The 12984-nt window shown below is 30.8% G+C and overlaps 1 protein-coding gene across 1 annotated transcript; it reads right to left on the bottom strand.

Moving 5' to 3' along the window:
• Positions 1-3210: 3210 nt before the first annotated feature.
• Positions 3211-6822, bottom strand: LOC114166739 (seed linoleate 9S-lipoxygenase-like). Its single transcript, XM_028051528.1, has 9 exons — positions 6565-6822; positions 6120-6421; positions 5786-6032; positions 5423-5701; positions 5239-5324; positions 5042-5149; positions 4624-4934; positions 4265-4528; positions 3211-4178 (listed from the first exon to the last, which is right to left on the bottom strand). Exons 1-9 carry the CDS (start codon positions 6755-6757, stop codon positions 3431-3433), a joined length of 2538 nt encoding a protein of 845 aa, XP_027907329.1. The 5' UTR covers positions 6758-6822; the 3' UTR covers positions 3211-3430.
• Between the last annotated feature and the right edge of the window lie 6162 nt (positions 6823-12984).

Here is a 12984-nt window from a genome sequence, read left to right as displayed (position 1 = left end):
CACGATGTCAAAATAAAACATAGAGAAATAACGACAAAGTTTTCAAAAAAAGAAGCCCAAAGGCCAGACAATACATAGGCCATTGTCCTAAAAGAAAAGCCCAATCAGCACAAGAAGTCTAGCCCAGGAAGACTATGCAGCGGATTCATCTCTTCCCTGTTGACCATGATTTCCTCTCGTATCTGCTCATCAATAAATTGATGATCATCGCAAAAGTAGAAGAACAACATACAAGTAATCAAACAAGCAAAGGCTAAGCTAGAGTCAAAAAAAATTTCATCATGCAATCAGGTATACTTTCACAGTCCAATATACATCAACGCTGACTTGTGGTGGATACCTCTGCTCACCCCCGAGCTATGTGTTACAATGACTCAACTCCCCCACACACAAGGTTAGCCCTTAATGAGTTTCAGGTCTCCTGCTACTCTCACCACAGGAGTCAGTCCGCTCTAAGTGAGACGAACTGACTCCTTAGAGTGTCAGGATGCAATCCTTACCTTGAATCCTTACCAAGTTATATAGACGGGGCACCACCATGGACATCCACTAATAGGGGCCATGGAATTACATCCCGACCACGAAAGCACGACCCTGAAATCTCACCTAGAGATTCCAAGGAATTACGCACTGACACAGACCAATCATACTCAATCAATCAAGAAAGATTTATCATGCACATAACTCTCATGCCAACCTTTATAACCAAATCTTCATTCATATTCGATGTTCAATCCATTCCAACTCATCATTCCCAATCCATGAATATAGAATTTCACCTCATACTAATACCATGCCATTTTGATACCAACCATTTCATTGAAATCACATGCCAAGATTTATCCAAGCTCATCATTCACAACTCATACACCCTCTTACTCATGCATATTCATGTTAGAAATATTTTAATATAATTTAAAAAGTAAAATAATTAAAATAAAAATTCTACTGTTACTCATGTTTTATAAACCTTTAATTTATGGGTTAATGTTTTTAATGGCTAACAGCTATATTCTTATTACTATTTACTTCTTTGTCTCCTTTTTTTACCTATAAATACCACATAAGTGCATGGGGAAAGACACAAGAACAGAGACAACAAACACTAGAGTATTTTTAGAAGTGTTATTCTTTTCTTCTTTATATTATCTTTAAGACATTGGTGTTCATAAGGTTCGGAGATCCTTCGCTGCACTCGATCGATCTGACGGGTTGTTGTATCTTGGGAGAGAAACGCTATGATTTGAAACACATATAATTGTGTATGATTGTGTATTTGTTTAGCCCTGTGCAGTAGGGGCGTTTTCTCTCTAAGGATAGCGTTATGCGTGCCTCAACCCAAGGATATTTCTACTCCTTACCTTTTATATTTTATTTATTATTGTTATTATAATTGTTGATCTTTGATTAAAATTCATTGTTTTATATATTGTCTTAGTATTATTATTGATTTAATAATTATTATTATATTATTTCATATTTATATTATTATTAGTATTATTTTGAGTAATCATTTTTCGAACAATTCACTCATCTCATGCTTCAACATAGCAATTCAACTTAACATCACATTATGCAAACGATTTAGGGATTCTAGAAATAAAACTGCAACTTGTGTAAAGCTTAGAAATTTTTTGTATTTCTATTCAAATTAAATATGATTGAATCAAGAACCAAATGAGACAAGAACAAACTTAATTGAATATCTATAAAGAAAGTTGTAAACCAAACAAGCAACAAGGTCAATGTTGTCAACAACTAAACTACAGTGATCTTGCGATAAAAACTACTCTCACTACAGAGCTCCTATTCAAGATCGTACCAGTCAAAGTCAAAAACTATGTGTTAAGAATCAACTGTTAAAATATCAGCTCGATCCAACGGTTAACGAAGTAGTAACGTTCATTTTACGAAAAGTGTGCAGTGTTGTCAACAACCAAACTTCAGTGACCTTGTGATAGATAAAAACTGCTCTCACTACGGATCTCCGATTAAAGATCCGACCGGTCAAAGTCAAGAATTTTGTGTTAAGAATCGGCTGCTAAAATTTTAGCTCGATCCAACGGTTAACACAGTAGGAATCCTCATTTTACGAAAAGTGTGCAATGCAGAAAAAGAGTAGCGCTACATCAATCAAACATACTCGCACACCATACATTTTTATTCGACCAATAGCCTCATTCAAGAATCACAGCCATACAAACAGTCCAAAAATCGGCAAAATAACTTTAAATACATAAACCTAGCTTCCCTTACTTGGAAATAAGCTAGCAAGGACTTCGATACCCAATAGCCGAGCTCGACAGCTCACGAAACAGATTTATGAAAAGATAGCGCAACAGATTTTAAAATGAGTTTACTACAAAACCCTAACTGGAAAATACGAAAATATGCCTAGAGAGGAGAAGTATGAGCCGGAGAATAACTTAAATGGAACAAGAAATGGGGTTGAGCTACTTGACCAAGATTGGGGCTAGTGGAGAAGGAGAGTGTGAGAGTACTGTTTTTGCAAGAATGACAGAAGTGAGAGAGGTTTGGCTGCCTTAGGGGTCTTGGACACCCTATGGGCCAGCCTTAGGCCCATTAAATTAGGGACAACCCTTTAAAAATTAGGACAGAAAAAGAGGGTTTTACATAAAATTAATTGAAATAGTTTTAATATAAAATAAAATGAAATAGATTGATAGAAAAAACTTTAGTTCAACACCTTAAGAATTCAAATGAGTTAATATTATTAAAGATTCTGGTGTTGTTTTGTTGATTATGACAAAATTTATTTATCTCAACTACTAGATTAAAAATTAATTGAAATAATATTAATCTAAAATTAAATAATTTTTTTGATATGATATATTATTTGAAATTATATTTGTTGTTGTCACTTACTTAGCTTTTGTGCACGAAAAAATAAGAAAACAATTTTTTTTATAATTTTAAATATCACTTTCTAAGTGATTTTTGATATGAATTTAAAAATATCAATCCCTAAGTCACGAATGTAGAGTGTATTTCCAACGTGGAAATGACAATCGTATATGAATGATACGTGAGAAGAATGTGAGGATTCCTACTACGTTTAAAGCATGCAAAGGAAGACGAAAATGGGGTTTGAGCATGAACCACCTTCCCTCTTAAAAACTTCGTGGTAATAGAGATTAAGAACAATCTTGAAACAGTTAAAAGAGAAAGAAGAAAGGAAAAAACATAATATTCATTGATGATAATAATTCTTGAATAATAGACTGAAATGACAAATGTTCCCGCCGGGGATAACTTTATTAGGTTACAGAAGCAACATGAAAGAGAATGCGAGTGAGTTCAACAAGAACACACACAGAGAGTGACGAGGCGGCATGCACGTATATAACATGCGGCTTTTATTGAAAGGTGAAATGAGAACAGAAAAGTAAGCGACTTCCTCTGCGAGGGTTTAGATAGAGATACTGTTAGGGATTCCTCTGAAAGTCAGACCCGGTTCACTGGTAGGAAGAAGAACAGTATAGGGCAATTGGACCGGTCCAGTACGATTTTTAAGTTCTTTGTTGTTGTTCCTATCAGAGATGTCTTTCTCAATTCTTGCCAAGTCATCTGTAAATCTTTTGAACAAAGCGTTTGCTTCTTTATCAGCAGTCCAAATGAGACTGTCCCTCTGTCCAAGATAAACCTCGTCCGAAGAATGGGTTGATAGTAGCTCCATCACTGAAATATCAATAATGGTTTCGTACTTTGCAGTGATTGTTTTCAGAAAAGCCTCTTGAGGATTGTTCTTCGCCTCTTCATACTCTTCAGTTCCTGCTTTTGGGATCCATCTCCGGCTTTGTGTGGGACGGTTAACGATGTAACCTCCATAAGAATACTGTCCAAAATTAACAGCGGCATGAAGAGCTGAAGCAACCCATATGATGGTAGTGCAAATCTCAACCAGATCTTGAGAACTATGAAGTTGAGGCCATGGTGCTCTTAAGTCACCGTGACCCTTCTCCACAGCTTCCGTCCACCATGTTTGCAATTCCCAATCGTCTTCAACTGCCCCATCGTCTGAATAATACAGATCCACGTAGTCTTGTACCCATAGCTTAATAGCATTCCATATTTCTAGTCCATCAACAGCATAAGGATAGTCCTCTATCGCAAGCCTCAGCCCATGAGCTGCACTCACGTCCTTCACCGCCAATCCTCTGAATCATCAATCAAAACAAATTATTATTTTTTGGACACATTCATTAATTGTTGTTTCTAATTTAATTAAAAAATGTTAATTTACCTTTTGATGAGATCCTTGGGTAATCCTTGGTCAGCGAAAACCCAATTCTTGTATACAGCGGCAGTCATCTCCATAGAATATGGTCCAGGCAAAAATGTTTGTTCTATAATGCCACCTGCACTGATCAGGGACTTCCTGGCAAGTGAGTTTATGTTGAAGGTGTCACGGAAGTGAGGATAAAGGAGTTTGTAAATCGGGTGAAGTACGCTGAGATTCCTGTGTGTTGATATGGCAAATGGCTCGGTCACTGCATGAGTGTGTAACCTGTGACAGACAGACACCAGGAGAGTTACAACGTTAAATCTCGTACAACATAAACAAACATGTTTGCATATGTATGTTTCTAAGTTGTTATATACCAGTGACTTATGAGCTCATGATAGCCTGTGTCATTTACATTAACATGAGCTTTGGCCAATTGCCAAATTGTACTTTCAACACCTTTGTCTGCAGGCAGCACCACTGTGGTCTCGACAAACTGAAGACCACATGGACATATATATGGCTTGCTTAATTCAATAGCAAGTGGTTTCAATGTGCCGTCTTCTTTTAAGATCAAGAATGTCCTGGTGGCGTAAGCTTTTATTGAAGGAAGGTCGTTTATCTTCGCCAGATATGCCATGAATGTTTCGTAGTAATCCAATACGAACAATTTCCTATTCTTGATTGCCTGTTCCACAAATTTAAGGAAGAATTTAAACAAGATATATTGAACTACTCTGTATTTCTATTATATCATATATTGTTTTCTATTTACTTGGCGTATATTATTATCACCTCATCTACTTTGATCCCATCCATGTTAATCTCCAAGTCTTCTTCTGTTACTGTAATGCGTTCACACTTGCAAGTGGATGTCCATGGCAATACAAGCTCTTCCTTATTCTGCCATTAATAAAGATGTCCAGCAATCAGAAAGAAAGGCCATGACAATAGAAGAATTGAACATCAGTAAAATTAATATTTGCACTTACTTTAAGAAGCCGGATTACATTAGGGTTTACACCGGCAATCATCTCTCTTGCAAATTCTTCATCAGTCATCCATGCAAACTTGCTCTCTATACGAAATCATAACAGAGAAAATAAAATTCACAAAGAGTGTAAGGTTTGGAAAGTATAGTTATATATATGCATCGTAGTGAAGAATAGTTACTACCTTTGATTACATCAGGAGTTGGGAAGTTAAGGGCACTTGGAGGAGTGTTTCCAGTGATGGATATAGGCAGATTAACTCCACCTTCATACATTTTCAGCACTTCTTCGATGCCATTAAATTCATTTGATGTTGTATTTAAATACATAGATAGGACCAAAGGTCCCAGACTTCCACCTAAAGCTGTCTTTGATAATTGCGCGAATTCCAGAATCTTCTGATCACTGAAATTTTCATCTCTTGGAACATAATAAGTGTCAGCTGGTACCTCGTAATATTCACCTGTAAGCACATAATTTTATTATAAGCATCATCAAGACAAGAATTCAAACTCTTATTTCTTTAGACCATGTAATTCAAACTCACCATTTTTGTTATTCTGGATGAGTTGTCTCCCAGTCCTAACCCTACGAGGGTAGGGATAATTGAGGCCACCAAGGACTGGGTGATCTGTTGGTGCATCGCTGGCAAGAAAGCCTAGATCATTGTAGACATCATAATCATAAATCCTATCCCATTTCTGACGCAGTCCAGTTCCATCTCCCCTTAAGTTACTCAACTCTGCTTCTCTGTACGTTTGTAATTGCACTGGTGTCGTACCAGGAAGATATGGCTGCAATACGTATTTTTTCCTAAGCATATGTATAAAATTCTCAACTAAAGTAAGAATGGAAACAACAATGATCATGATTTCACTTACAACGTTGGCGAAGAATATGCGATCCGTTTTGTAACAACTACGGTTGTGAACCCAGGAGTTACAGTCAAAGTAAATATTGGTATGGTTGTCGTGTTGACTTGGATATTCAAGAGTCAAACTCACAAGGAAGAACTCCTCATCCATTTGGTTAGTCACATAAAATGCTCCTGGACTTCCCATCTCATTACGATCCCATTCAAAATAAATATCAAATTCCTCTTTGATCTCTTGCACAGTTCGTACCACAGAAACATTATTCTCCAAATAGGTATCCTTTCCAACTTTTCCAGCCAAAGTCGTTGCTGCAAAAATGCAAACAAATCAAAATCAAGAAATAACGACAAAGTATCATTTGATTTCAAGTTATCAAATAAACGTACGTAACTATTTCTGAAAGATTGAACTGAAAAGAAAAAGATGAGAATGAGAAAGAGAGAAGACTAACGATTCTCCGACTCGGTACTACTAATCAACTTGAAAGACACAGACTTAGTGATATCAAGAGTGGGTATGTTGTTAACTATCTTGGCACCAACAGTGAGAAGACCCTGTGGAGTGTTAATGGTTTGAGCCACACTCTTCTGTACCAACACCACCTTCCCCTTAATCAACTTCTTCCTTTCCACTATTGAACTCATTGTTACTGCAAACAATCTCTCACCAATGCTTGATATTTGAGAGTAGTGAGTTAGTTGTGAGGAACCCAAACTCTGATCTCAACTATTTATACACAAAACCATGTGATGCTCCTATTCCTAAATAAAACAAAGATGATAGATCTAATAATAAGATATAATAAATCTCTTTCTATTTATAAATGTAAATGGTGTGAACATCGAGTTTTAGGAAATTGAGCATTATTTTTTATAACAAGTTGCTTCTATCATAATTAAAAATAAAAAATCGTAATTAGTTCATTTTTAGCCAATTAATGCTATGTCTGTATAATAGATATATTTATATAGGATAGCTGCATCTTATTATCATTATTAAGAGTTAGAACCAAAATTATGATCACTAATCTAATGTCAAAATAACACGTGTTCAATACTAACTATAACATTTAAATAACTTATGATAATTTCATAAGTTATGTATGAGGAGAAAGATGATTTGTAGTTTGTTATTTATCTATTTCTGTTTATATGATGTAAAACTCAAATAATAAGGTGCTGTTGGAAGATTTAGTAGGGAAAGTACTTCTCATTAAGGCACGTTTAACCAACCAATTATTTACAATAAACCTGAATGATGAATTGGGTAAGAGTGAGATGTTTTACTATCAAAATATATGACTAAGTTCTATTAGATGAATGTTCTTATTAGCGTAGTTGGTTTTGGCTAGAAAAATTAAAAATGAATGTATTCTTAGAATCTTTCTCTTTTCTCTCTGCGTTTACATATTCTGTAATTTAAAATGAAAAACCCATGATGAGAGTGATAATAGGATTTCAAACAATACTGATAAATTGAATTTTATTTGCCATCTATAGCCAATTGTATGTAATTGCGATAAATTAAATTAATTAGGGCTGTTGTATTAACACATAGACCCTAATTTCAATAAGTATAAAACAAAAAATTAATTTATCTCTTATTTAAAAATATTTAGATGATAAAATCCTTTTTTAATACATAAACCTTGCACGATCTATAATATTTTTTTTCTTTTATTTTGAAGGTGAATTCTTCACATTCTAACAAATATTTTTTCCTTTAACTTACTTTTATAATTTTTGTTCCGTTATTTAATTTTCTACTTTACGTTTTAGACATTAGAACATTTTCAATTTACTTATTTTATGACATGATTCTTAGATTCCCTTCCCCCAAAAAAAAAACAAAAGAAGTCACTTGTTTGAAATTTGAAAAAACAATTTAAAAGAAAAATTATCGAAGAGGAATCTCTGGTTGGCAACCGGGATCTAAGGTCCAAACATGCTTTCTTAAACATAAAGTGTATCTACTGGAAACATAAATACTATTTTTTTTTTCAATAGATAACAAAAAATATTATATAACCTAAGACTTTAACTCATGTACAAAAGTCAAGTCATCTTAAAAAACATAACAAACTAAGGTTTTACTATAACAGAATTCCAGATCTTAAACCATCATATTTAGATAGTTTACTCTGTCGTGACAAACACTGTGACTGTATTCTTTTTTTTTCAATTATAGAAAAAATTATCTCATCACAATAATAAAACTGTTATTATAATATTAATAATAAAATTATAAAAAAAATATATGTAAACTTTATTATTGTTGTATTATTGTGGTTTAATATGAATAGAAGTTTCTGTTGCAGCAAATTCATATGAACTATAGTGTTTTTCTTCATTTTCGTTGATATTTTATTTCCCATGCCACGTTCATGTCGGTTTTGAAAACTCTTAAATGTATTCATTTTTGTCATGCATCAAAACAAAATATTTTATTTGGGCACGTAATAGAAAACTCTTAAATGCATTTATCATTACCACTTGTTATAGTAGTTTCATCACGGATTCCTTAATGAGAAGAAATTAAGTCATTTTTAAAATAATAAATTAATTAAAATTAAGGAATTGTATCAATAAAATGTAACTCGTACATTTATTATTTTGAAAAGAGAAGAGCAAATTTTGATTTAATAGTTTTCACTTTTCTCTTCATATTTCACTGACATGAGGAACCAAGTGATATATTTCTTTTCACTTTCCTTGCTCTGAGGAGGGATTTACTTTCTTTTTAGTTGATTTCATACACTAATAATTTTTCACTTTACATTTTTTTTACAAACAATATATGTCATCTTTTATTCTATATTGAGAACGTATATGACTGATAATGATTCGAAACAAACCATGTTCGGTGCTTCAGATTTCGAAATGAAACTTAACTTTGTACTGAGAAAGTATACAGGTAATAGTTTTTTAGTTTGTTTAAAGGTGCAGATTTTTATCTACACGAGTTTGTGGAATTATTTATGTTTCCAAGTATGCTTGGAGGGAAGACATTAAGAAGTTTTAATTGAAGGGTAATTCTACTTTTGTTCTTTAGTTTACCATGATTTATTGAATTAAAAAATTAGATTTTAAAAGAAGATGATATCGGTGCTTCTTCTTATAAATATATATACAATTCAAAAAATTTTATGAAAAAAAAATTAGTATTGATAAATTAGTTAATTTAATAAAGATCCAACTAAAAAAATACTCAAAGTTATTAAAAATTTAAAACTTAATTAAACCTTCAAAGGAGTGTATTTTGTTGAACAACTAAATGCAACAAATTTAGAACAAATAACTAATTAATATACAATCTCTTGGGCTGTATTTTGCTCTACTCAATGTTGTCATCCTTATTTGACAAGAAAGTATTTAAGATATATTTGGATATAATTCTTTTAAAAATTATTTTCACTAAAAATATAAAAAAATCATTAAAAATACTTTAAAAAATATTGTAACTGAGGCTTTGAAATTATTCTATATATATCCTCTCTCGTGCAATCTCTTAATAAAGGAAGTTTGAAAAATATGTACTAAAAGGAAATTAGTAAGTATTATCATAGTCTTAGCTTGCACATGATTCTTGAATTACTTATTAGACATTTCACATAATTTAAAGATATAATTAAATTACAATATATTAGTGAATAATGATGTCGGATTAGGCTTATATTTAACTTCTTAAAAATATTATCAAAATAATTTAAAATCTATTATCATCAAATTTGTACCTACAAGACTTCTTTTATTTCTTTCCAAAATGTCCTCAACGTGATATAGTATAAAATATCCAATATTAATTAAATATGTAATCAAGTTATAGTATACATAAATAAAAATTATAGCTTTATTAAACCGATATTAAATAAAGCTCTCAAGTTTCACTGTTTTTATATTTACTCCTTAAAAAAATTTGACACGGTTCACATTTTAAGGGAAAAAAAGAAACAAGAGAATAATTAATTATCGAAAAAAATCATAGGTAACCGCGATCTGAGAGTGTGGTATGAGGCCGTATTGGTGGAAACACATCAATTGTAGTAAAAAAATTTCATTATGATTAAAAATATTTTCGGGTCATTGACCGAAAGAAAATATTTTATTTTTGGGGAGGTGATAAATACGTGAATATATTTATTATTACTAAGTGGCTTCATCGTGGGTTCCTAAATTTGTGTTTAGGATAAGAAATAATTAATTTTCTGCATCCTGAAAAACGTGCAAAAACCACGCTCTCACAATACCGAAGTCTGTGTCAAATTTATATATGACAAAGAATACATACTAAATAAAAATGTATATTTTAAAAGTAATTTAATTTAATAAATTGAAATTTTATGTTTTTTAGAAGGTAATATATGATTTAAAGATACGTAATTCTGATTATAATGAAAAAAAATACTTTCAGAATTTAAGTTATTTTGATATTTATTGAATTGAGAAAGAAAAGATAAAAATTATATAAAATGAATTCTTGAAATAAAAAAAAAAGTAAACGAGTAAAAAGTAATTTATTTTAAATTAACCTTTTATTTAGTAAATTAAATGCCTCAGATCTCGAAATGAAAGTTAACTATATATATATATATATATATATATATATATATATATATTCTATTCACATACACACTCTCACGTGGTAAAAATACATTTTCAAGTGAAAAAAAAGGTGCATTTTAAAGCACTACAATAAAATAATCTTTAAAGGTGCTAAGAGATTATTATTATTATTATTATTATTATTATTATGAAAAATATAACATTGATAAAAGCTGGTTTGAATTGGTGTTTTTTATCAATAATTTAGTATATAACATTTTAAAGAATTTTTAAAAAAATATACACATTTTTTTACATCAGTTTTTAACCATATAAATCTACACCCAATTATTTTTACATCATTGGTAAGTTTCGTGCATCCCAAAATAATTGTTTTTCTTTCAAAAAGGCTAACTCAGTCACCTGTCTATATGTTTTTGGGTAGTTAACACTTACCCAAGGGTCTCTAAATTTTTGGTTCCCTTACGTGGTCACCTTACTCTTTTTTTTTTTCTCATAATTCTCATGAGGTTAACTCGGGTTAATTCGAGTGGCGGAATTTCATGCAATATATTGGGGTGTTAAAATTTTGGTTAAATTATTCTTTGGTCCATTTTTTTATCTAAAAATATTATGTTGGTCCTTTAGTGTTTTTTAGTTTTAATTTGGTCTCGATTTTATAAAAATTAATGCAATTTTATCTTTTTCGTTAAATTTTTCATCAAAATTGATATTACGATTATGTCAATTACACCAACAAAGCAAATTTGATGAAAAATTCTTGATTTGATTCAATAAATTTAACGAAAAAGGACAAAATTACATAATTTTTTAAACTTCGGACCAATTTGAGATTAAAAAAAAAACTAGATGACCAACTTAATATTTTTGAACGAAAATAAGAATCAAAAGAGTAATCCTAAAAATTTTATATAAACTAGTCAAAACATTGTATCTACTTTTTTTATGATAATAAAAAATAATAAAATTACAATTATTATTATTAAAATTATAAAATTAGATATAAATAATTTTTATAATTTTAGTATAATTAATTTTCATTTATAATGGTTCAATTTTAAAAAATAAAAAATATTAAATTAATCAAATATCCATTTAAAAAATAATATTAATAAAATAATTATTTTTATTTAAAAAATTAAATTGAAAAATAAATGTAAAAAAGAAAACTTTTATATATATATATATATGTAAATATTTATTAAAATATTAAATTTAAAAAATTTATTTAAAATCATATATTAAATTATATAAATGTAAAAAAAAATTGGGGGGCATGACCCTTTAGTCCCAACGTTGTTGCGCCGTTAATTAACTCGAAATTACAGAATTAGAGAAATTTTAAAAATATTATACATTTAGGCAAGCGCAGGGATCACAACATAATAGGAAAAAAATTTGTCTACCAAACAATTTTGTTAAGTCAAAATGTCAGCCTAAGAACTTATATTAAGATAAAAAAAAAATTAATAGATTCAATTTTAGATATGGAGATTTAATTATTAGTCATTTTAGACATTCGAAACTTAATGTGCATTGCGAATATATGGTTAAAATATCTAAGAGATTAGAATTTTATTATTAAGGTTCAGACTTTTCTAAAAAAATTATGGTTTTTATCCCTAAAAATTGCGGTTAAATTTTGAGTATATGTGAATATATTGTTGGAAAAAAAAAAACACATCATCAATTAAGAATATTATTGTCTTTACTCTTAAGAATCATCCTATTAATAGAAAAACAAGATTAACACAAAGAATACAAGAATATAACGTGAAAACTCCAAATCCGAAGAAAAATCGTTGTCTAAAGACAACTAGAGAATAAAACGAAGTGAAAATTTGTAAGACACATAGACTACCCGCCTATGCCCTTGACCCCATCACACTCTCCAAAGCAAAAATTAAACTACAACACTCTACTAAAAGAGTAGAAGAAAAGTCAAACATATGCTAAAAGTGTGTTTGACTAGGGCAAGGAACATCATGGACTTAGAGTCCATTATATAGTCACTAACATCCACTCTCTAGTTTATCCTAAGCGATGTGAGACTTTTCAAGACATATTATTTTCATCGGTCCAACATTCTCCATCTTGATTAAAATAAATACGTCTTCATTGCCTATACGAGCAATCATACTCCACCATAAAGAGTATCACTTATCCCGAGAATAAAACTATCCCAATCATACTCCACTAGGAATCAAATTGTCCCAAGAATTCACTTGAAATCAATCTATCCCAAAAATTTCCACTTGAAATCAAACCATCCCAAAAATTTCCATTTAGAATCAAATCGTCCCAAGAAT

This window comes from Vigna unguiculata, chromosome 10 (assembly GCF_004118075.2).
Source record: "Vigna unguiculata cultivar IT97K-499-35 chromosome 10, ASM411807v1, whole genome shotgun sequence".
Taxonomy (NCBI): Eukaryota; Viridiplantae; Streptophyta; class Magnoliopsida; order Fabales; family Fabaceae; genus Vigna; species Vigna unguiculata.
The sequence above is the reverse complement of the archived record's forward strand: the minus strand, read 5'-3'. Positions and strand labels throughout refer to the sequence as shown.